The following is a 26,541-nucleotide window of genomic DNA, read 5'->3' as shown; positions in this document are numbered from 1 at the left end:
TATGTATATATATAACGGATTCATTTTGTTGTGAAGCTGAAGCTAACATACCATTGTAAAGCAATTATACTCCAATAAAGATGTTAAAATAAAATAAAAATAAATAAATAAATGCTGGACAGGGTGTGGAGAAAAGGGAACCCTCTTGCACTGTTGGTGGGAATGTTAATTGATACAGCCACTATGGAGAACAGTATGGAGGTTCCTTAAAAAACTACAAATAGAACTACCATACGACCCAGCAATCCCACTACTGGGCATATACTCTGAGAAAACCATAATTCAAAAAGAGTCATGTACCAAAATGTTCATTGCAGCTCTATTTACAATAGCCAGGACATGGAAGTTACCGAAGTGTCCATCGACAGATGAATATTAAAGAAGATGTGGCACATATATACAATGGAATATTACTCAGCCATAAAAAGAAATGAAATTGAGCTATTTGTAATGAGGTGGATGGACCTAGAGTCTGTCATACAGAGTGAAGTAAGTCAGAAAGAGAAAGACAAATACCGTATGCTAACACATATTTATGGAATCTAAAAAAAAATAAAATGATTCTGATGAATCTAGGGGCAGGACAGGAATAAAGACGTAGACATAGAAAATGGACTTGAGGACACGGGGAGGGGGAAGGGTAAGCTTGGACGAAGTGAGAGAGTGGCATGGACATATATTCACTACCAAACGTAAGGTAGATAGCTAGCGGGAAGCAGCCGCATAGCACAGGGAGATCAGCTCAGTGCTTTGTGACCACCTAGAGGGGTGGGATAGGGAGAGTGGGAGGGAGGGAGACACAAGCGGGAAGAGATATGGGAACATATGTATATGTATAACTGATTCACTTTGTTATAAAGCAGAAGCTAGCACACCATTGTAAAGCAATTATACTCCAATAAAGATGTAAAAAAAAAAAGGTAGAAGATATAAATAGACATTTCTCCAAAGAAGATATACAGATGGCCAAAAAGCACATGAAAAGATGCTCAACATCACTAATTATTAGAGAAATGCAAATCAAAACTACAATGAGGTATCACCTCACACTGGTCAGAATGGCCATCATCAAAAAATCTACAAACGGGCTTCCCTGGTGGCGCAGTGGTTGAGAGTCCGCCTGCCGATGCAGGGGACGCGGGTTCGTGCCCCGGTCCGGGAAGGTCCCACATCCCGCAGAGCGGCTGGGCCCATGAGCCATGGCCGCTGAGCCTGCGCATCGGAGCCTGTGCTCCGCATCGGGAAAGGCCAAAACAGTGAGAGGCCCGAGTACCGCAAAAAAAAAAAAAATCTACAAACAATAAATGCTGGAGAGGGTGTGAAGAAAAGGGAACCCTCCTACACTGTTGGTGGGAATGTACAGCCACTATGGAGAACAGCATGGAGATTCCTTAAAAAACTAAAACTAGAGCTACCATATGATCCAGTGATTCCACTCCTATTCACTGTTCTTTGCAGCCCTATTTACAACAGCCAGGACATGGAAGCAACCTAAATGTCCATCAACAGAGGAATGGATAAAGATGTGGTACATATATACAATGGAATATTACTCAGCCATAAAAAAGAATGAAATAATGCCATTTGCAGCGACATGGATGGACCTAAAGATTGTCATACTGAGTGAAAGTAAGTCAGAAAGAGAAAAATAAATATCATATATTATCACTTACATGTGGAATTTTAAAAATTGTACACATGAACCTATTTACAAAACAGAAGTTGAGTCACTGATGTAGAAAACAAACTTGTGGTTACTGGGGGGAAAAGGCAGGGGGTAAACTGGGAGACTGGGATTGACATACACACAGTACTATACACAGAACGGATAATTAATAAGAACCTACTGAATAGCACAGGGAACTCTATTCAATACTCTGTAATATGGGAATAGAATCTAAAAAAAATGGATATATGTGCATGTATAACTGACTCACTTGGCTTGCTGTACAGCAGAAACAAAACACTGTAGATCAACTATACTCCAATAAAAAATTTTTTTTTTAATCATCATTGAATCTTGTCGTTGGGTAGCAGGGTCTAAGCTAAGAACACTTAAAATAGGACAGATAAACAAAACCTCCTTTAGCCATAGAGAGACAAAAGAGATGGGAAAAGCACAAAGATGAACTACATTCCTACGACAGAAGGGCTGACGTTGTTTTGTCCCCCTGATGGCAGCCTCCCCAGCCTTGTCCTGGAGTGGAGTGGGCAGCTCAAGCAGCCAGTGCTCCTGGTCCTCTCACCATGTAGTATCCTGGAAGCAGCTTCTGCAGAAACTCCGCCTCTTTGTGCTGGACTGTTTTAATGATGAATTCATCATCGCTGGACACATAGAAGAGGGAACCACTAGCCCCAGAGTTGCAGAGTTCAATCAGCGGCTCATTGCAGAGGGAGTACTGGGCCCAGAGAAAAGAGAGCAAGAGGTTCAGAGATACAAGGGCATGCCCAACCAGAAATCAACTACAGATGCAATTCTAAAGAAAAACTAGAGCAAGAGTGTGGAGAGAGGGTCTTCCTTTGGAAGTATCCCTCTGATACTGGAGTCCCAGGGTCCTGAAATCTGGAAGCTTACCAAGTAATCATCAGGGCGGATACCAAATAACTCCCGAAAGTAGCGGAAGGCAACAGGTGCATAGGTCTTGAACCGAAAGTCATTGTAGTGATGAGCAGGAGTCAGGTTGCTCCCTTCACTGTGGGGTTGAACAGAAGAAGCCATAACTTACCAGTCCCCATAATTTAGGGAGTCCACACCCTGGAAAGACACTCAGTCACCCAGAGGCAGGTCAGTACACCCCTCCTGAGAGAACCAAAGGGACTAGATGAGTCAGTTACATAATGGGACAAGGCACAACATGGGGATTAAGACATGGGCACAGGGAATCATATTACCTCCTCTCGATGCACTAAATTGTTTTTTAGGGCTCAGTCCACAGGCCGGAGGCTCATGGAAACATCCAAAGGAGAGCATGTGCTCTTCAAATTCTCCAGTCCCCATATCACCCTGATTAAAATCAGGTTAAGGATTGGATGCATGCCTAAATTAGACATGAACCCTAAAATGCCCTGATGATGATATTAAAAAGCCACATTTTCTAGGACATTCCCCTGCACATTAACCTCTGTACCTCGGGAAGAAGATACTCTCCACCACATAGAAGTCTTGCATGAGGACATCCCGCTCTGGTTTGGTACTCAGGCTCCCCACAGTGTGAGTAATGCCTAACTGGATGGCACCTTTTAAAGCTGATGAGGTTGTCTAAGAAACAAGAGAAACAAGGGGAAAGTTTCTAGTATTAAATCTGATCATAGCAATAAAAACTCAGGAGAGAAGAACCAGAAGGAACACAGGAGAGCAAATGCCTATCTAGTAGTTCAGACTAAACTGGGGCAATCCAGTTTCCCCATCCCCACGCTCTACATGGCAGTTAAGCCTGCAAAGATTGGAAGAGCATGAAGATACAGAATAGCAAAGTGGGGACTCTCTAAACAAGGTGTTCCCTCCTATCCACATCTATATCTGGAAGATACGTTGTACTGAGAGAACAATCCTAGGTCTCACTCCAAAGGTTCATGCCCCCAGAGTATATGGAGTCCTCCAAACATTTTATTCATCTGATACAGAATGTAACTAAAATTAACAGATACTCTGATTCACTGCCTAGCTACTGAAGTACAGTTCTCTAAGGCAAGGGCTGACTGGCGTTCCAAGGACAACTGAGTGGCAAAAAAAGCTCCTGACTGAAGAAGAAAGCCTGAAAGATTCAAATTATTTCTGAGAGAACTATTTAGATTTAAAATTATCATACTGTGGTCAAAACACAAATATAAGAGCCCCACTCTTACAATCCAGGATTTCAATGTCATGGGAAAATGTCGTATTATCTAGTTCTGTGCTGTCCAATATAGTAGCTACTAGCTACACTCGGCTATTTAATTTTAAGTTAAAGTTAATTTAATTTAAAAATCATTTCTTCAGTCTTACTAGCCACATTCAGGTATGATTAGTGGGTACCACACTGGATAACACAGATACAGCACATTTCAATCACTGCAGAAAGTTCTATTGGACAGTTTTGTTCTAAGTGATTTCCCTTATCCCCCCAACCCTCACCAAATATTACTTGTATCAATATTCTACCTAGTCCTCATTGGGCATTAAAATTATAACTAGGAACTTCCCTGGTGGTCCAGTGGTTAAAAATCTGCCTCCCAGTGCGGGGGATGCGGGTTCGACCCCTGGTTGTGGAACTAAGATCCCACATGCCATGGGGCAACTAAGCCCATGCGCTCTGAAGTCCACGTGCCACAATTAGAGAGAAGCCCGTGAGCCACAACGAAGCGCCTGCACACCACAACGAAAGATACCATGTGCCACAGCTAACACCTAATGCAGCCAAATAAATAAATATTTTTAAAAATAAGAATAGGGATTTCCCTGGTGGCACACTGGTTGAGAATCTACCTGCCAATGCAGGGGACACGGGTTTGAGCCCTGGTCCGAGAAGATCTCACATGCCACGAAGCAACTAAGCCCATGCACCACAACTACTGAGCCCGTGCACCACAACTACTGAAGCCCACACACCTCGAGCCTGTGCTCTGCAACAAGAGGAGCCACCGCAGTGAGAAGCCTGCATACTGCAAAGAAGAGTAGCCCCTGCTTGCCACAGCTAGAGAAGTCCATGCATAGCAACGAAGACCAAACGGGGCCAAAAAAAGTTTAACACTAAAAAAAAATTTTTAAATAAGAATATTTTTAAAAAATAAATAGAATTATAACAAATTTTTTAAGTGCTTGCCTCTCCAATTAGACTAGAAACTCATCTTTTTGTCTCAGTGTTCAGCACATAAAAAGAGCTCAATAAATGTCTGTTTAATTGACATGGGCCTCAGAGTCCATTCCCAGGGAGAGTCAGGTCCCTGACTGAGAATGAGTCAGTCCACCTCTATCACTTCAGACAATGCAATAAAGACAGAGAACAAACACAAGAAAAATTTACATGGGCCAGACAAGGTATAGATGCCAAATAGGAGGTTGAACACTGTACCCCAGGAAACCTAAGCATCTCCAATTAGTCCAGAACTGGGGAATTGGGTCACTCCAGGATGCTTCTCTCCTGTTTTCCCTTCACCAGTTCAATTTTCTCTTCTTCGCTATTACTACTATCTTTCCAATCCATTTGATATCTCTAGCTCAAAAATCAGGTATTCTAGGCCCTATTCACCAATTGAAACTACAATCTTAAAAAAACAAAACCCATGGACTTCCCTGGTGGTCCAGTGGGTAAGATTCCATGCTCCCAATGCAGGGGGCCCAGGTTCGATCCCTGGGCCAGGAACTAGATCCCGCATGCATGCCACAACTGAGAGTCCACATGCCGCAACTAAGAGCCTGCACGCCACAACTAAGAGCCCACATGTCACAATTAAGAGTCCACCTGCCACAACTAAAAGTTTGCATGCCGCAACTAAGAAACCCACATGCTGCAACTAAAGATCCCGCATGCCGCAATGAAGACTCAGCGTGCCACAACTAAGACCCAGCACAGACAAAAAACAAAATAAAACAAAACATACACACACACAAAGAAAAATTCTTGACCTGCTGTCTATCTCTGTATCACCAAGCTGAATGGGATCCAGCCTTCACTTTATGTACATCCAGCACAAGAAACATGGTTCCCTAAAGCTAGGTAAGAATGGCCTTGGGGGCTTATTACATGTTTATATCTAACAGGGAAACACAATTTCTTCAGCTCAGTGAAAAAGCATCCAACACCAGATTTGTTCATTAAGAACATTCTCATTTAAACACATATACAGGGACTTCCTTGGTGGCACAGTGGTTAAGAATCCACCTGCCAATGCAGGGTACACGGGTTCCATCCCTGGTCCAGGAAGATCCCACATGCCACAGAGCAACTAAGCCTGTGTGCCACAACTACTGAGCCCACGTGCCACAACTACTGAAGCCTGTGCGCCTAGAGCCCATGCTCCGCAACAAGAGAAGCCACCACAATGAGAAGTCCATGCACCGCAACAAAGAGTAGCCCCCTGCTCGCTGCAACTAGAGAAAGCTGGCGAGCAGCAACAAAGACCCAATGCAGCCAAAAACAAAAATGAAAACAAACAAAACGAAAAACACATATACAGGGTTTCCCTGGTGGCACAGTGGTTAAGAATCTGCCTGCCAATGCAGGGGACACGGGTTCGAGCCCTGGTCCGGGAAGATCCCACATGCTGCCGAGCAACTAAGCCCGTGCACCACAACTACTGAGCCTGTGCTCTAGAGCCCATGAGCCACAACTACTGAGCCTGTGCGCCACAACTACTGAGCCTGTGCGCCACAACTACTGAAGCCCGTGCGTCTAAAGCCCGTGTTCTGCAACTAGAGAAACCACCGCAATAAGAAGCCTGCGCACCGCAACGAAGAGTAGCTCCCACTCGCCACAACTAGAGAAAGCCTGCGCGCAGCAACGAAGAGCCAACGCAGCCAAAGATAAATAAATTTATAAAACAAAACAAAACCCATATATACAGACGGGAAATAATTTACCCTTTGTAAAGTAAATTCTAAAGTTCAAGTTGCGGGGCTTCCCTGGTGGCACAGTGGTTGGGAATCCACCTGCCAATTCAGGGGACACGGGTTCGAGCCCTGGTCCGGAAGGATCCCACATGCCACAGAGCAACTGTGCCCATGTGCCACAGCTACCAAGCCTGCGCTCTGGAGCCGCGAGCTATAGCTACTGAGCTGCGCACCACAACTGCTGGGGCCCATGCGCCTGGAGCCCATGCTCCACAGCAGGAGAGGCCACCACAGTGAGAGGCCCACGCGCTGCAGCGGAAGAGTGGCCCCCGCTCGCCGCAACTAGGGAAAGCCCGCGCACAGCAACGAAGACCCAACGCAGCCAAAAATAAATAAAAATAAAATAATTAAATTTATAAAAAATAAAAAAGTTCAAGTTGTATGATGGCTATTGTGCAAAGGTTTAGCGTATCAAGAAATGGGATGGAATGTGGAGAATAATATCAGGGAGACAGAACTATCCCTTCCTGGAGTAAGATGAATGGGTTTCACCCAGACACACCTTTTTATATGTTGTCTCTCCTGAGGAATCAACACCTCGGTGGCCTATTTTCTTCATGGGCATGCCAGAGGCATAAGGCACCTAGAATAAGAAGAGTCAAGATTAGTACATGATTCCCATGTAACACACCAAACAGCTACCACGATGGTAAATCAAAAAAAAACAAAACATGCAACACACCCTTTTTAGGTTAAGAACGTTTTATAAAATCTTCAGAAGATCCCTCCCATGCAAACACACAGCTATAGTGTTGCTCCCCAAAGAACTAAACTGACTAAAAGAACACAAAGAAAACTCTAAAGAACACATATTTCACCTTTGGTTCTCAGAAAGATGACATAGAAAATTAAAATGATTATCATTAAAGAAAAGGAGAAACAGGGGAAGTAAGCAATAGCAGCCCCAGAAAAAAGGAAAGACCCTCAGTTTACAAAAGCAAGAGAGAAGTAGAGCTCCACAGACCCAGCTTTCTTTCAGAAACTACTACCCCTCTAATATTCAATCCAACCTGAACACTATTTGCTCAAACTGAATTCACCAGCAGAAATGATCTAGCCACTGGCAAATGCAAGTACTGCGAGCCCAAGTATTAAGAGGCTGTGGCAATAAGATGAGTCCTCTAAGATAAGGGCCTCAGTGCCTCAAAGAGATTCCTGAGAATGTGGTATGGCTTTGTTTTCTACTCACATACATCACAGCCTCTGAAAAAAGGAAGAAGTAAAACCAGTGGAGCAGAGGCTAGAAGGCTATTCTCCACAGCCAAGATGCCAGCACAACAGACATGAAGGTATTCTTCACGATGTCGATACTCAAGTTAACAAGCCAGAAGGCAAAAAGACTACTGAAAATAGCATGTTACCATCTTAGGGCCTGATATTTAAGTTCTACTCTTCTTGCTAAGACCCTTAGTGCCAGAAAACCCTCAGTATATAACCTGACAGATCTTGGAAGATGTTCTGAGAAAAAAGCCTAAAATCCTACGCCAAAATGGTCTGCACTCTGAGGTCCCGTCACAAAACCCAGGAGAGATGCAAGTAAAAAGAGGAATGGGAAATACTCTGTGGGAAGAAAATTAAGCAAATACAAGATACTCTGCACAAAAGAGAAAAACTTAGAATATCAACAGCTTCAGTATGGTTAAAAGAAGTTCGCCACATTCACTGAAGCTACGCAGTCAGGAGGTATTAACAGCAAAACAAGAGAACGAGCTTTAGTGTCAGACTAGCTTTGAATCCTAACCTTATTAATTACAGGACCTTGGGCAAGCTATAGAACCTCTAAACTTCACTTTTTCATCTATAAAACATGGATAACAACAGTACCTACACTCATAGAGGCTCTTTGCAGGATTAAATAAGAATACCTATAAAGAGCACTTAGGTACCTTATTTACTCTTTGGTACATTAAAAAAAGGCTCAGGGTCTTCCCTGGTGGCGCAGCGGTTGGGAGTCCGCCTGCCAATGCAGGGTTCAAGCCCTGGTCCAGGAAGATCCTGCGTGCCGCGGAACAACTGGGCCCGTGCGCCACAACTGCTGAGCCTGCCCTCTGGAGCCCGTGAGCCACAACTGCTGAGCCTGCGTGCTGCAACTGCTGAGGCCCCCACGCCTGGAGCCCGTGCTCTGTGACGGAAGAGGCCACCACACTGAGAAGCCCACGCACTGCAGCAAGGAGAAGCCCCCACTCGCTGCAACTAGAGAGAGCCTGCGCACAGCAACGAAGACCCAACAGATCCAAAAATAAATAAATAAGTAAATTTAAAACATTAAAAAAAAGTTCAATAAATCTGAGCTATTATTAATATTCATAATAAACTGTGACAAAAGTAGAGTTGCATAATTACCAGCCTACCAAAGAGATGTGAGAACCCTATCTAGATTCCAAGACCCAAGTAGGGGGAAACTAAGGATGTTATAAACAGGTATCCTTCTATCCCAGAATGAAGGTTTTAGAACCACTGTATCAATATAAAACTCACCTCAGATGCCATGGGTCTCTTGATTCCAGATGCTGTGAAAAAAATAAAATAAACAAACACAACCATAAGTATATACACACACTCACAACGATCTCTATCAAGCCCACTGAAACAATCAGGATTTGAGTCACAGTAAACCTGACAATGAGCTCCTGCCTCTTGCTCATTGATAACAGATCCTTTTGGATAGGGATTTTAAACGTCCCTTCTTTTTCCTCCTCCATACTCACAGAGCCCTTATGCATATTCCGTTCTCATTCTAGTCCTTTTTCTTACACAAGTGTTCATATTTTCTCTAGGAAATATATCTGTTCTTGATACATTTAACCATCAGAGCCAGAGGGTCTCATTTGATACCATGGCTGAAAGAGAAAGGCCATAAGAGATACCAAGACTTATTGGACAACCTGTGCTTGATTAATAATTTTTCCTGTAGAGCTAACAGGGTAGGTACTCTTAGAGCATATCTACGGTGCTTTACACTTCTACTAATTATTTCAGAAAAAAGGTAAAGAGTTGGTCTATGGAAGCTTTATTTACAGTAGCCAAGATATGGAAGCAACCTAAGTGTCCATCAACAGAAGAATGGATAAAGAAGCTGTGGTGTGTCTGTGTATGTGTGTGTATACATATACATATTTATGCAAATGGAATATTACTCAGTCATAGAAAAGAATGAAATTCTGCCATTTGCAACAATGTGGATGTCTCTAGAGGTTATTATGCTTAGTGAAATAAGTCAGAGAAAAACAAATACTCTATGTTATCACTTATATGTGAAATCTAAAAAATAAAACAGATCAATGTATATATAACAAAACAGAAACAGACTCACAGAGAGAGAAAACTAGTGGTTACCAGTGGGGAGGGAAAAGGGGGGAGGGACAAGCTAGGGGTAGGGGATTAAGAGACACAAACTACTGTGTATAAAATAAATAAGCAACAAGGATATATTGTACAGCACAGTGAAATATAGCCATTATTGTGTAATAGCTTTAAATGGAGTATTATCTGTAAAAATACTGAATAACTACATTGTACATCTAAAACTAATATATTATTATAAATCAACTATTCTTCAATTTTAAAAAAAAGAGTTGATCTATGGAGATGAGGAGGCTAAGGATGGGAAAATGCAATGTCAAAAAAATGGAAGAGCACAGAGTGCAGGCAGAACCTGACTCTACATCCTTCCATCCTCATCTTGATTTCTGCTGTAAAAGCAACAGGAATTTGTTGGTGTGTACTTAGTAAATATATAATCAGTGGAGATGTGTAAGATAAGTGTGTAGTTAAATCTCATCAATATTATGACTTTTATCCACTTAAATGTAGAAAAAGATTTCAAGAATATGTTTAGAAAGTGACTAAAAGACCATTATCTATAGAAAAATACTCTAAAAGGTTAAATCAATTCTTAAGGGTCTGCGATCCCTATAACTTTCATCCATGATCACATTGGAAACAGGGAGACAGAACTTTCTCCCCTTCATATTGAAGAATGTTGGCCTTTTTTCTTCAAAGACTACTGATATATTATTTTGATGTAGTTCTAAAGAATTCAAAATGAATAAAGATTAGTCACATTAAAGAAAATTAAAAAGAAGAATCCAATTCAGACGAATCCTCAATAATATAATACCTGAATAGGAAGACCCCAGTTCTGGTCCATATATAAGGTTTAATGGTAAAACAGCAGCAGAGACAAGATAGGCTTAAGGGCAATCAGGTAAAGCTCTAATTACTATTGTTTAAGACCAACGATCAAGGGCCCTAAGAATTTCAGAATATAGCTGGGCTCAGAGAAGAGATTGTGGTAGACCTTAGTAGTACAAAGGCCACAGACTAAGCATTTCTGGTACCAATAAGCAGAGCAGCAAATTTCCTTCCCCATAGTGAGTCAGAGTAGCAAAACTATGGGGAACAGATGGTTTTCATTCCTCTTCCCAAAAAAGGAGGTAAGGGAAATGTCATCTAGCTGTTAGGAAGATATGCTGCATAAAATGGCCCAGAAAATTAGAAAAACAGCAGAGCCCAATAATCTATGCTTTTTGCAGGATGCTTCATCTTCAGTCAGGTCAAGTTCAGGTAGGTGAAAGACCATTTTAGAACTGGAACCCTAAGCTAAAGCTTCCAAGGAACAATAAGCCAAGACGAGTCAGATTTATGATAAAACTGTTACTGACTTAAAACCTTTTAGACAAGAGCCAACATGCTGAGCTATTTAAAAATCAGAAGACCTGGGTTCAAATCCCTGTTACATCAGGTAAACTGTTCTCTATATTTAACTAAAAAAAGAGGAACCATATTAGAAGGTTTATGTAAAGATTAGATAAGACAAACTAAATCAGGGACTTCCCTGGTAGTCCAGTGGTTAAGAATCCGTCTTGCAGGGCTTCCCTGGTGGCGCAGTGGTTGAGAGTCTGCCTGCCGACGCAGGGGACATGGGTTCATGCCCCGGTCCGGGAAGATCCCACATGCCGCGGAGCTGCTGGGCCCGTGAGCCATGGCCGCTGAGCCTGTGCTCCGCAACGGGAGAGGCCACAACTGTGAGAGGCCCGCGTACCGCATTAAAAAAAAAAAAAGAATCCGTCTTGCAATGCAGGGATGCCGGTTCAATCCCTGGTCAAGGAACTAAGATCCCACATGCCATGGGGCAACTAAGCCCGTGTGCTGCGACTACTGAGCCCGCACGCTCTGGAGCCAGGGTGCCACAACTAGAGAAGCCCGCACGCTGCAATGAAAGATCCTGCGTGCCACAACTAAGACCCACCCAACACAGCCCAAAAAAGGATAAACTAAATCAAAGTACTTCATGGACTGTGACGTGCTATACAAATATGTTGTCATATGTGAAATTTTTTTTTTAAAGAGACCACAGACGGTGCAAGAGGGTTTCTTTTTTTTTTAATTTTTTAAAAATCTATTTTATTTATTTAGGCTGTGTTGGGTCTTCGTTACTGCATGCAGGCTTTCTCTCATTGCAGCGAGCAGGGGCTACTCTTCGTCGCGGTGTACATGCTTTTCTTTGTGGTGGCTTCCCATGTTGCGGAGCACAGGCTCTAGGCACGCAGGCTTCAGCAGTTGCAGCACACAGGCTCAGTAGTTGTAGCTTGCAGGCTCTAGAGCACAGGCGCAGCAGTTGTGGCGCACAGGCTTAGTTGCTCCACAGCATGTGGGATCTTCCTGGACCAGGGATCGAACACGTGTCCCCTGCACTGGCGGGCAGATTCTTAACCACTGTGCCTCTGCGCCCATATGTGATTTCTAATGCAAGAGTAAAGCTGGGGCCCCCAGGAAGGTTTAATGTTCAATTACCTAGACCTATATGAAATTCTAATTAGCACCTCAAAGTTCTTGGCTCCTCCCCAAACCCTCAGCCTCCACCTCCCCCCCAACATAACCTTGTGCAAGTGTACAGGCAACCGTAGAATTAGTAAGTCTCAATAAGGAAATCAGTATGCTTTCAGTTGAGAAGACAACACTGATTCTGGACTTCTTGGTCAGTACCTGGCTTATCCCTTCCTCTTTTACCCCAGAGGAAGGGGTTTGGAGGGAGCTGGCAGAACCAAGAGCCAACATCCAGTCCTAGGCTGACAGTCTCTCCTAGAACACAACCTCTTCTGCATGCAAGGAGTCAATGGACCAAGTTAAACAATGGAGAAAAAAAAGCAGGTAAGTGATTTTCAAGGCAGAGAGTAGGTCTGGGGCTTTTTTTTTTTTTTTTTTTTTTGCGGTACGTGGGCCTCTCCCGTTGCGGAGCACAGGCTCCGGACGCACAGCCTCAGTGGCCATGGCTCACAGGCCCAGCCGCTCCACGGCATGTGGGATCTTCCCGGACCGGGGCACGAACCTGCGTCCGCTGCATCGGCAGGCGGACTCTCAACCACTGCGCCACCAGGAAAGCCCGGTCTGGGGCTTTCTTACTCCCTAAAAAGTTCTACTTTGCTACCTTTCCTAGTTTTATCACAAAAACACATAGCTCTAGGGCTGCTACACCCTTACAAAGTACCCAGAATGAGGGTGGGAGGACTTCGCTCAGTGGAATACGGTGCCAACTACTTAGCTATCTGCAACTGCAAAGCTTGGATTAATCCCAAGAACACTATAGCTGAAGCAGTTGGATGGACACTGGGGTCTAAATAATAATCAGAACAAGTAACAGTGGGAGGAGAATTGGGACCCAAGACTTACTCTCTTCCTTGTCTGAAGTTTTGCCCCTAGGGCACAGGTCAGAGCTCCAACCTCCCAAAGAAGAATGGACAGGAATAGAAAAATATCTGGAGAATTTTATCAATGTTGCTGTAACACCCAGCTTGGTCCAGAAGAAACCCAATGAAGAGCAGAGTGATATTTCAGGGAACCAGGTACCATCTGCTAAGGCTTGACCATTTGGCCCAAGGCTCTGCCAATGAGAAACTGCCTACTGACACTGAAGAGTCACCAGCACTGTACCTGTTCATCTCATAATCAAGCTTTCTCTTCAGAAGGAAGAGGAGGAGCAGAAACGGAGGAAGAGGGGGGAGGTGGACAGAGGGGGGAGGAGAAGTAAGGGGAAAAAAGAGAGAAAAGAAAAGAATACCAACTCAGCAAGGCAACACCCGGCTTAGCAATGCCATCCAGCCAATGTTTAAGGAGAACGAGATTCATCCTTATAGATAAGACTAGAATGTTATTCAACAGAAAGTTTGTTTTCTAGCATCTGTGTGAAAAATGATCTCTGATAAGTATATACTATCATCTTATAATCCCCATATCCACGATCCATATGTATCATCCTCTTTTTGGGTGGGGAAACTGAGTATAGGGCAGAGTTCCAATGTTAAATTTCCTCTTCCTCAGGGAAAAACGTTTCCATAGTTTGTTTCCTTCATGGCTATGTAACTCCTACTTATTAACAGGCCCTAGACCAAGAAGCATTCTAAACAACCAGCTAATGTTGCTCTACTGGAAGCAAAAAATAAAGCCGTGACAAAGAGGCTGCATCAGAAAAATAATGGTCCAAATAACTTAATTCTGAGTGGCTCAATAGATGATATAGAGCCAACCATGGTGATTTCAAGCCCTAGTTCCTCTGCAGAAAGATGGAAATGTAAAAGACCTAGAGGACATTACCAAGGATCAAGGTACAAAACTGTACTCAATTACATATTTACTAAAAAAAGACTGACTTGTTGTTCACCAAAAATATTAATAAATAAAAGACCTAGAGGAGCAAGGGTGTACTCACTTTGGGAATTTTAAAAAAATTCTGACCAGAGCAGGTTCAATCTGGCTGAAATTTATAGACATTAAATGAAAGTTGATTTTTAAATAGAACAAGTTGAGAACTTAGTTCCTTCAGCCACATATGAACCTACTTGCCCATTTTCAAGCAAACAAATCAATAACAATTTATATTAAGAAAAAAATCATTCAGCAAGGGCCTTTGAGATTTTAATCTAATCTTATTTATAAGTAAAAGTACAGAGCATAAGGGATGTGCTCAAAATCACAGAGCAAAGGCGGTGACAGAGCCAGAACTGGAATCCATATTCCTAAGCCCCAGTTCAACTCTTTCTTCTAAACTATCTTTTGTTTATGATTTCCTGGCCACTTGGAGTCTAGGCAGGACAAGAAACCAAGGGAACTAGAATACTCTTACAAACTAAATAAATCTCAGAATTGCTAATGGACAACATGAACATATATTTTCTTCCCTTGAGGTATTCCCTTCCCTTCCATTTTCACTGATAAGAGGATTAAGAGCAGAGACCTCCTCCTTCAGTTCCTCTCAATGAAATGAATAACAACACTCTGTTCTCCCAGCAACAGTCATCAATGTCACTGGCAAAAACAGTATAGGAAAGTATCTTTCATTTCTTTTAGTGAGATTATCCTTGTTCTGAATCAGACAATGCCAGTATTCTAGAGGAGCAGAAGCTATCTTTCAAGTCTGATACTTGAAAGAGCAGTTTCACAGATGTTAAGGTCCTCACTAGCAGTAGAAAGTACCTTTTTGTCTTTGTAATAAGACATGAACAACTTTAGCAGAGAGAGAGAGAAAAAGTTTTTAATTCATCTCAGATTGGAGTTTTCTTTTTGGTGTAAGTGGAACCATGTCTTGCTCTGATTAAAAGCATAAGGGTTATGATCATTGAATTTGCAACGACAAAAAGAGGGCATCTGATGGGCACTCCTGTTTCAGTGATCTTGGAATTGACTGCAGAATCAGTCACCAATCCTTGGCAAAAATCCACATTAACTTCTAAAATATTTTCTTAAAGTATGATCAATAACTCCACATATTATGCATGGAGGAGCTCAGAATTTTGTTGCTTTTTTAGGACAGCTAAAGTCAGAAGGGGAAGTTCCCTTCTGCACTATTCTTTTGTTGAACAACAAATATTTAATCTGGCTTAAAGTTAAGTTAGTTCACAAACAGCCTTTCAGATTACTGAGAGAGCAATAAAGTATAGTGGGTAGGAATGTGGGCTCTGAAATCAGAACACCTAGGTTGGCTAGATTTGAATACTAGATCTACCATTTACTAATTAGGTAACTTTGGACAAGTTGGTTAAAATGCTCTAGGCCTTGGTTACCTCATCCATAAAATGGACATATAATAACATGTATTTCATAGGGTTGTTATGAGAATTAAATAAGTCCTGTATAGCACCTAACATGTAATAAATGCTCTATAAATACTAGCGATTATTACTACTATCATTGTGAATTATGAAACCCCATCTACAGGATGGGAAGTGTCAGGGGAAATAAGAGGTACAACAGAAAGGGAAAAGAAAAAGAGACTCATTTACTGAAACAAAAGGAAATGGAGTTATGGGAAGACTTCGAGGGAGACAAAAGATAGTGAACGGATTCATTTCATACTGTGGAACTGTGAGAAAAGAAGTTTCTGTGTTAAGACAGCATCTTTTTTGGAGTGGACAGAGGGAAATGGGAGCTAAAGTGAAATAATGCTTGCAAGACATCCACAGCCTTCTCAGAAGGCCATGCACTACTACTAAAAGAAAGTCTGCAATTGTTATGGGGAAGAGGAGTTGGCTGCTAGTAACTACAAGGACTCATGCTTCTTCAGCACAAATACACATCAGTTCTACCTCTCTTACGGTTGACCCCACAGCACAGAAAGTTGAAACCTAAATGAGGAAAAACAGAAAATTATCACTTACTTCTGGGGTTCTACCTGCTTAACAGCAGAATAAGCACATTAAAAAAACAAACAAACAAAAAACACACAACAATGCTAAAGTTTAAAATTATTAACAGGACCTGACCTGATGACCCCCAGTACCATACTGGAAAATGTTAGATGATTTTCTGCAGTTCTAGGTAAATGTCAAAAAAAAGAGACAGAAGGAGAAGCTCAGGCAGAAAAATTCCAGGGAAAAAAAAAAAAGAAAAATTCCAGGAGTGATCACAAAACTTGCAACCCAAACAATTTCACACTGAAGTGATTTCAGATTGGCCAAAAAATTTCAGGTATAAAGCTCCTTACATGCAGGCTTCTATCCTTTTAAAAAAGACTGTGTATACATTTTATTTGACGGTCTTCCACTTGTGAGGGCGATTTGGTAATATCTAGCAAAAAGCCTTAAAAACAAATATGTACCATTTGTCCCAGAAGTGAGAATTTATCCTAAGGAAATAGTCAAGTGGACAAAGACATATATACAAAGATATTTATTGTAGCATTGTACATAATAACTATAATTGGGTAGATATAATGGGAAAGAATCTAAATGAACAATATAGGTGACATAAGTTGTAGTGTAGTCATAAAATGGACTAGTATACAACCATTATTTTTATGTGTAGGATAAAATCCATTATTTTTATGGATAGGATGTCACAATAAATTGCTGAATGGAAAAAGGTAAAAAATTACATAATGCAATATTTTTCTAAAACACTTACCTATAAAGTCACATGTATTTATACACATAGAAAACGTCCAAAAGATTATATACCAGAATGTTAAAATACGACTATACTGGATAGTGGGATTAAGTTGATATTGTAAGTTCAAGTTTCTATTTTTCCTTATCTATATAAATTTTCTGTAACAAATAATTAGATAATTTAACAATTAAAGGAAAGAGATACACAGGAATGGCTTTATTATCTTTGTTTTATAACCATTTTTCCCAGTAAACTAGTGCTCAACAGTCCCACACATACCACCATCAATCCCCTCCCCACACATTAACTCAAGCTCCTTACAACATATTATGATGCTGCAGAGATAGAGGAAAAATGTGAAAAGATGTCTAGAAAGCTGCTGACAATTCCAAGCCACAAATAAGCATGACTCCTATACACTCCCTCCCATTCTTTATTAATTATTACTTTGAGATGCCTATACAACCTGAAACAAACCTATATCAGCACATAGGATAAGAGGTTCTCTCTGAAGAATTTACCTTTCATATCCTTCAGAATATCAATTTTCTCCTATAAAACAGGTATACCTAATTTCAGCAGATCTCCTGGATACTTGAAAAATAAAGATCGAGCCTCAAAATTATGAAAATTAGCTGAGAAATCTTTAATGTTACTAAATAATTTCACAACAGCTGAACTAGCCAAGTCAAGTGCCTAAGTGGAAACAACCCAATCAATTCCTGCTAAAATACAAAGTTGAATCATCATACCATGTCACAGAAAATTTTTCTGAGTAACTCTGTACTGGTCTCAAGGAAGCACTCCATTTTGGTCCTTGGCCCCACCCTAAATTGTGTTTGTGATGAAAAAGGTACCCAAGGCCTTAAAAGAGGAGATAATTGAAACAAAGATATTTTCAGACAGTAAATAGCTCCAAAATATGAGTTGTTGTTCCCCTCCCCCACCCTGCTCTCAGTGTGTGGAAAACAGAGTTGGCCTTAATACCAGAGCCTCTCCCAGTGCTTTCAGAGCAGAAGCATTTCCGTCGGAGATGAGATGACATCATCTACCAGATGAGAAACTAAGAGGCAGTCTGTGACTGACTTCAATGTTTGAAGTACTTATATAATTTTGGGAGGCTAGAAGTTGGCCGGATGTGCATTGCTCAGACGAGTTTTGCCCGAACAGGTCATAGAGAAGCAATTCCAGAGACCTACCAATACTACTACAAAAATGTGTCAGTAATACCTATATAAAGCAGAAAGAGACAAGCAGGCTTTTTGGAAGCAAAATGCTAATTCTTAGAGGGTCTCCTGGTTGATAATATTGAGAGCCAGAGATTTCAAAAAAAAAAAAAAGAGCAAAAGCAAAAACTTGCACAAAAAAACAAAAGCCATCAGCCCAGTTGTTTGCTGGACTATCTCAAACAAGCTCTCTGGTCCTCTTTAACTTGAAATACTGAATTTTAATTATACCACTGCATGTACGAGGCATAATATGTTATCCAAATGAAAATACTCACAAATATGTCTGAAGTGTCAGCCTACCTAATGAGAAGTACTGCTGAGCACAAAGCTCTAAGGAAATTTTAAAAAGGCACAAAGCTCTTTTAAAAGGAAATTTTAAAAAGGCACTATTACTATGCCCTCAATAAGAACTAAACCAAGCCAATTAAGAAAACCAAGCCACATCTTAGAGAAGAGCTAAATTTTGTTTCCTAGCAGGTGTCAGTTTTTCCTAAGGATCTTCTAGAAAAAATGAGAAAGGCAAGGATGCTCTTAGAAACAAAAGCTCAAAAGCAGTTTGATCTACCAGTCCTGGGGTCAGCTGAGAGCCAACCTGGTCAGCTAAGAGCCAACTAAGTAAGTAGCAAGGAATGAGCTGCAAATTTATTAAGACCCATCTTGATAACATACAGATTTTATGCAGTCTTTGCCACTATTAACAATGTCTTTGAATCTCATTTTCCTAATTTGGAAAATGAGAGGGTTAAATTAAAATATCTCTACACTTCCCTCTAGTGATAATTTTCTTTTAATTTATTTTTGGCTGCGTTGGGTCTTCGTTGCTGCATGCGGGCTTTCTCTAGTTGTGGTGCTACTGTGTGGGCTACTGTTCATTGTGGTGCGTGGGCTTCGCATTGCAGCGCTTGTTGCAGAGCACGGGCTCTAGGTGCACAGGCTTCAGTAGTTATGGCACGCAGGCCCAGTTGGGGCTCGCGGGCTCTAGAGCGCAGGCTCAGTAGTTGTGGCGCATGGGCTTAGTTGCTCCGTGGCATGTGGGATCTTCCCGGACCAGGGCTAGAACCCGGGTCCCCTGTACTGGCAGGCGATTCTTAACCACTGCACTACCAGGGAAGCCCTAGTGGTAATTTTTGCTTCTAGTTCTATAAGCCAAATTTCATGGTTCTCAGGCCTCAAATATGTATCTCTTAGCAGTAAAATTTTGACTGAAATTTGTGAAAAAATCTGAGTCCTTCTTTAAAAGACCTGAGTCTCCTGGATAAGCCAACCCACGGCCAAGAAGCAGTTGAGATTTCTGGCAGATCACCACCTCCCAATTCTATTTCCAAACCTGGTTCTATCTATCTTGAAAAAAAGCAGTGGATATTGCTGGCTTAGAATGTACATATTTGAGCCGAGAAAGTAACTTAAATGATATCATAATGAGCATAAATTACCTCAACAATGCACTTCAATCACCTCCCAGACACTAATGCAAGAAAATAAGAGATATGGCCAAGTTACTTCTCTGCCATCCCTTTTATACAGGTTCTTGTCAATGACAACTTGGAGTTTACCAGGGATGTTTACCTACACTGTGCACAGAAAAGCTAATATACTCTAAGCTATTTCTATATCCTTAAAATAAAAAAAAAAACTCTTCCCATTCTCTTCCTGTAACTTCCCTTTGCCCACTCCCCATCAACATTACTGATCCTTTGGGATAGTGCTTATTCTTGGTTAACTCCATATTGCTCAGTTTAGTACACAAGGCATATAATATGATATATGGAACTCCCTACAAGGAATCTGCCCTTCTCTCTCTTTTTACCAGTCTTCTTCAGACTCCAACAATAAGGTGACTTTTTGGGAATCAGATATTTAAAAATTAATACACATTGTATACAGCCATTAAAAACAAACAGACTAATTTCACAGGAGGAGAAAGAAAAATGATCAGTAACAAAGTTTAAAAAGATGGAGGGGTTGAGGGAAAAAAGTTCACTTCAAACAAAACAACAGTAAAAGAAACAACGGAAGCTCATAGGAGATATGAATGAAACAGAACCAACACATATGTACAAACTAAACAATGTTCTCTTTTGATAGGAAAGGGTGGAGAAGTGAAGGGCAACAGGGGAAATGAACTAGGAAGGGGTTTCCTCTAGGAAACACCATCAGTCCAAACACTCTCTCTTTGAGACTGAATGATGGGCTGGGGTTTGGAACACAGAGAAACAGAAATTCCCTCTGCCGAGCTATCAGAAACAGCATACTTCCTGAAGCATACTTGTATCCTTGATCAAGAGGATACACCCAGTAAAAAGGAGAGAGAAGAAACTGACAGCTTTGGTCTTTTTGCTTTCTTCATGTCAAGTAAGAATATCCCAAAATTCTAGAAAAGAAAATATCCAGTTTAAAGGACAAAATACCCCCCCACACTTTCCTTCTCCCCAGTTCTGAATTTGGCCTGGTGTTATCGCTGTTGTTCACTTCACAGGCTATAGTTTCCATTATTTATTATCAAAGAAAAATAGACTGATAAAATATTTAACAGCTAGTAGCTAGCACATATTTAAGCAAAGTTATTAATCAGAACAGTTTCATATCAAACCAGAACAGCACACAGAAATTAACAAACAAAACATAATATGTATTTTGATATTCAAAGCTAACTTATAAGTACACATTACCAATTAATATCAGATACTGGATACCTAATAAGTCTATATAATTATACTTGACAGTGGGCTTGAGCAGCCATGGCAGAAATAAATGGATAATTAAAAACAATGACATTCTAATGTCAGTTTTCCGGCAGAATCTACCAAGGGGACAAAAGAAAAAAGGAGGGGGTAGGTGGGTGTAAACCCTCTGCGGAGAAAGCAAAAAGAAAAATCTCTCCCTACTTATAAAATACCAAGCAAAACGAAACCTGGTGATATTCTGCCTACATGGCATGCTGTTCTATCTTTACCTTTCCAAATTTCAGTTTCTCACTCCAATAAAGTGGCTTAAGTTGCTTTATTTTTCACTAGTATGGAAGAATTGAAAGGAAAGAGATCAGTCTGCAAATGGCCTACACTGTACCAAAGAACACAGACAAAAAACCCCTGCCATTTGGAGTTATCAGATTACAGCATACATTTACTGGTGGAGCTCTGCTGAGAAGAACAAAGCCACCAGAATCAAGAACTGATAAGACTGGCTCTACTACAAAAGTTCCAAGCAAAAATCTTCTCTCCTGTGTCTTCCAGGGTCTCCCTCACTAGTTAAGGGAAAGTCAGAAAAGGAGCTGTAAAAGTTACCTCCAAATCATTTGTGCTCATGATAAAATCATTTGGTGATATGTGACAATTTCAGAAATGTTCTGGTCTGAAGCAAAAGGAGCTATAGGTTCATGATCTTCTAAGGTTTCAAGTGCTTTTTCTTAGGGGAGTCACACATGATTTTATCACACAGCTCTTATTTCAGGGGAGCAAAGGACACCTCAACACTCTAACTTTACTTTTTAACTCCTCCACTAACTTCAAATCAAGTCTCCAAAACAGAAACTCTTCACTCCCTTCCTGGTGGTAAAAAGGGGACTCAGTGGCTGAATTTCAAGCTCTTGATGGACTAGTCAAATTGCAGACAGGGGGCTCTCCTACACTGGTGTGACAGATGGTCGCACTGTCAACAGCACCTTATCAGGGCTGCTTTTATTTTTTAAGTGGTGCCACTGTCCAAATAATAAGGATAGGAGGGAAAGGAAGAGAGGGAATACATTTCCTTTAACACATGCAACAGCTGACAGCAAACTGCATCACCTTTTCTTAAACCAAAGTTTAAGAACAAGCACATGATAATGGCTGCTGTAAACTGATATTCATTTATAATTGCCTCCCTCCCACAAATCCAAACATGGTAATCACTCCAATGGGAAAAGATCTCTCAGACATCTCTCACAAATCTCTCAGAGCGAGTGCTTTGCTCTACCTTCTGTATTTCACTTGTCAGCAGCTTAAAAGACCAGCTCTCACTTAATGGTGAAATAATATAGACAGGGGTTTAATACTGGCAGGGAACAACCATTCTAAATTACCTGTCCTTCCTAATTTGAATGCCAAAAGATTTTGAGCCTCCAAAGGTTATGAGTGACTTATCTAAAACATCAATCTGTCCCTGAATCCTGACATTCTTATTTTGTATCCACTTTCAACACTGCCAGAGAATCTTGCCTTTAGGATTTCAGTTTCACCAATATTTGAGTTCAGCTAAACACCTAAGGACAGTAACTTGGTTTTAGGATGATTAAAACACAAACACACACAGTCCTACCTTGAATTTCTACAAAGCTAGCCTTTAACAATTTAGGAAATCATAAACCATTGTTTATTCCTGCCAATGTCTTAAATTCCCCTGGTACCATTCCGACAGAGCACCACTCCCCTCCAATCACAAATAAAACACATTCTCAGTAGCCTTTTTTGCATCAGAATCAAACATCCTCTTCAAAAACATATCCTTGAAATGAAATATTCTATTAAATTAAATTCAGTAAGCCAAAACCTAAGTGAACATGCAGATACAACAAAAAGTCAACAAGGCTTATCTGCACACAGATAATCCCATGTTTTCAGAAATATTTATGAGAATTTTTCTTAATTTCTTAATCCATGTCAGTATTTGCCAAAGAAGCAGAAAAGGACGGTGTTAAGAAACAAAAGTAAAAAAAGGAATCTAAGCTATTTATTTTTAGTCATTTGTATATATCTTGACTTCACATATGAACACAGTAAAGCCAAGGAGCTGTAAAGTCCACTAAAATCTGATATTTGATTTTCTGGTGAAAACACAATAGCAAAAAACATTTATTCAATCTGAATTACATCTTGCTAGTCCTCGGATCTGGCAGAAAATATAAAAACATACAAAAATATCAAATAGTGACATCTTAAATAGATAGTAGGACTTCCCTGGTGGCGCAGTGATTAAGAATCCGCCTGCCAATGCAGGGGACCAGGGTTCGAGCCCTGGTCCAGGAAGATCCCACATGCCGCAAAGCAACTAAGCCCATGCGCCACAACTACTGAGCCTGCGCTCTAGAGCCCAGGAGCCACAACTACCGAAGCCCGTGTGCCTAGAGGCCGTGCTCCGCAACAAGAGAAGCCACCGCAGTGAGAAGCCCGGGCACTGCAACGAAGAGTAGCCCCCGCTGGCCGCAACTAGAGAAAGCCCGAGCGCAGCAACAAAGACCCAAGGCAGCCGAAAATAAAAAATAAATAAATTAAAAAAAAAAAAAGATCAACCTGGTTTCTAGTACCTGATTTGATAGTTAAGTCTGTTTAACGACTGTACACAACCATTCTTCTTTCAGCACTGGGGGAGCGGGAGAAGAGGCTTTAAATTGAGGAGCCACTGTATTAAAAACACTGTCATTTTAACTTTATCCTTCTTCACATTTAGAATGCAACATGAGTTGTTCTGGCCTGCTAATCCTTTATAGGAAAGGTAAAAATCACCTCTCAAGAAACTAAAAATAGATGTACATAAATAAAACTGCAGTTTGGAAAAAGATATTTGTGACCAAGTATTTGCTCATCTGAACTGGAATATGAAAGGTGGAACCCTCTATTTAGTCAACTCAAAATGGGAAGGATGCAATCCCAGGCCTAAGGAAATGTCAGTGTCTCAGGTAAAGCATCCATCATGTGGCAGCCTCTCCTGTTCACAGTGTAGAGGCAACAGTCACTGTGGAACCCCAGACATTTCTGATGGAAGCTCTAGAACAGTTTCTGACTCAAACTACCCACACACAAACACACACACAAACCCCAACACCACACATTTTCCCTCCTACACACAATCTGTTGCTTTTCTTGTGGGCTCCTCAGCCCTCCTCAATCTTCAATAGTTTCTAACCACTTTGAGCTATATTCCCTGGCTCCCTTCTCCAAGTGCCAATGTCGTGCCTAATCATTCCTCCAGTCCATTTCCTATTATGCAATATTCGCCACAGCACTGAGAGCCACCCCCACCCACCCCATCCTTCTCAGGCCTAATTCCCAGCATCACCTCCCTCAACCTTTACTGCAATTCGAGACGCCACCGTTCCGCCTTCTCCATCTGTTTTCAGGGTCTTTTAGCCCTGATTTCCCACATTCCTCAGGTTTTCTTCAAAACCTCCCATTCCTTCCCAAAGTTGGGCAGTCTAGGGATGGGAGTCTCCAAAGAAGAATGTTTGATAAAATGTGTACGTGTATCTGTGCGAGCGCACGCGTGTTTGGGGGCGGGGGGCACGAAGTGAGAAGGAATGACGCATTAGGGGAAGGTGTGACTAAAAAGACGGCTCCAATAACTCCCACCCCCAACAAAATCCACAATTCCCTAACTCCCCAGCAATGGAAAGCGTCCCATAACGCTTCCATACCTTTTAAGTCCCATGGCTTCTCTTCCACAGTTTCATCCAATTAATCCCGCAATTAACTTGGATTCTACCTGCCTCTCACACTACGTAATTCCTCCCTACTTACGAAGCCTCCATTTACTCTACTTTTCTCTACTCCCTTCGGTTCCCTTTCTGTTGCCTTCCTACCCCCACCGTCAATCTCCATCCCTTCCTGACCCTACTCCTTCAAAGCCCTCAACCCGGTCTCCTCGAAGCCAGCCAATGTTCCTGACAGCTTCCCTTTTCTCAGTCAAATCCATCCTTTCCTCACACTCCCCCTGCCAGCTCAGAAAGCTAGAAAAGTCTAGTCCTCTGTCCTCCTTACCGGCAACGACTCGGACATCCCCAACTACAGGTGCCCTTCCTGGGTCTCGCTCTTCCCCCCACCGCACAGCTGTCAACAGCCCCCAGCCCACGCTCCGCCCTGATTACCTGAAGACGAGGTGCAGGGAGGGACCCCGGAATCCGCGGATGAAAACCCGACCGCCGACGACCCAGAGGAGGCCGACGCCATCTTGGCAGCCCCCTCCCCCTCAACGGCCTCGCTCCCTTTCAATCCTCTTCCTCTTCTCGGGGTCGAATCTTCCCCACGTCTCTTCACAGAACCCGCGTTCAGCGGGCCGCCTCCCCGCCCCCTCTCTCAGATACGTCGCGCCGGCTCCGGGACCAACTCAGGGCCGCACCATTCGGCGGGCATGGGGGAAAACTCTCGTCTCACACCCTCTCCGCAACTTTAACCGCTTTCCGCGGGAGCTCCTTTCCCCCTTCACAACAGAGGAAGCTCAAGCCAGCTGCCGGGACCCCGCGTCCGGACCAAACCACACCTAAAAGAGCAAGGTGGGGAGTGAGAAGTCCCAGCGGAGCGAGTGCCCCCTCCCCCTCCTCCCTAGCCACAGCCTGTTTATCGCCCAACCCCACCGCTCCACTCCCGGTGGCCAAAGCAATCCAGGCATTGCGCATGCGCCCAACCTTCTCCGCGGCCCATCCCATCCAATAGGGGAGGAGGGAGGGCCCCAGAGAAATCAAGCCAATCAGGAGGCCGCTCCTGGTCACATGACGCGGGTCCCTCGCGCCCTAACAAATCCAAGGGTCGAAGACGGCGCGCTCCTGTCTACGGTGCCTCGGTGAGTCAATCTACGTTCGACTCTTTGAAGGGACTAGGTTGCGAAGTCTGAGCAGGGTATCTGAGTACGCGGGGCTGACCCTTTCAGTTCACAGCCCAGGAAGAACTCCCGATAGAAGCGCCGGTGTCAAGTCAAAGACGTTAAACAGTTGAATATCACAAAACACATTCCACCAAGTATTCTTCCGGCTTTACTGCCTTGTTTACCATTTAGTTTAACATGCGTGCATGTCTTGCCTTCCTCTGAATGACATTCGAAACAGATCTACCCTTTGCCTCAAAAGCAATACTGCGCACAGTGATTAATTGAGTAAATATTTGATAAATGAACGAATAATGTCCATTTATTTGATAAATGGACAGGAATAAAGAGCTGTCCAAAAGGGCCACGGAAGGCGATCAGAAACCTAACACAATCTTCCTGTGATCCAAACCTTAGCCTCTCTCAGTAACCTATGCTCCAAAGGGCATGGAGACTCAGAGAAATTCCCCATTCTAGTCTAGTCTTCGTACTAACCCCGCTCAATTTTAACAAAATACCCTGGAGATTATGAACCCCGTTGGGGATATTAAGACCTGACTATCTCTCTCTGAACAGACTGTAAGCTGCTAGAGAGCAAGGACTGTGTTTCACCCTTGTATCTCCAGCTCCTCCCATGACGTTAAGTCTGTACTTAGTAGGGGCTCAATAATTATTCGTGGAATGAATAAATGAAGAGGAATGGAGGAAAAATCCTAGGTATTGCAGCCCCCAACATGGGCCTGGTTATCCTCTATCCGGATGTCTTCTGGGTCTTCGAAAGAGAACATA

At 42.2% G+C, this 26,541-nt stretch overlaps 1 protein-coding gene across 3 annotated transcripts in view; it reads right to left on the bottom strand.

The window, feature by feature from the left end:
* Positions 1 to 25,573, bottom strand: part of PIP5K1A (phosphatidylinositol-4-phosphate 5-kinase type 1 alpha) — a 45,605-nt gene extending 20,032 nt beyond the window's left edge. For 2 of the 3 annotated variants that reach the window (XR_004349225.1, XM_032626945.1), the window contains exons 1-6: positions 25,040 to 25,534; positions 9,068 to 9,099; positions 7,092 to 7,172; positions 3,129 to 3,259; positions 2,576 to 2,693; positions 2,247 to 2,399 (exon numbers count right to left, since the gene is read on the bottom strand). Coding sequence is in view for 2 of the 3 variants with exons in the window: in XM_032626945.1 (XP_032482836.1) it covers positions 2,247 to 2,399; positions 2,576 to 2,693; positions 3,129 to 3,259; positions 7,092 to 7,172; positions 9,068 to 9,099; positions 25,040 to 25,121 (597 nt within the window). In the remaining variant the exon portion in view is untranslated. Of the gene's footprint in view, positions 1 to 2,246; positions 2,400 to 2,575; positions 2,694 to 3,128; positions 3,260 to 7,091; positions 7,173 to 9,067; positions 9,100 to 25,039 lie in introns of all 3 variants that reach the window. The other variant, XM_032626932.1, reaches the window with a different exon arrangement.
* Between the last annotated feature and the right edge of the window lie 968 nt (positions 25,574 to 26,541).

Source organism: Phocoena sinus, chromosome 1 (assembly GCF_008692025.1).
Source record: "Phocoena sinus isolate mPhoSin1 chromosome 1, mPhoSin1.pri, whole genome shotgun sequence".
Taxonomy (NCBI): Eukaryota; Metazoa; Chordata; class Mammalia; order Artiodactyla; family Phocoenidae; genus Phocoena; species Phocoena sinus.
Note: the sequence above shows the minus strand (reverse complement) of the source record. Positions and strands in the feature narration are given on the sequence as shown.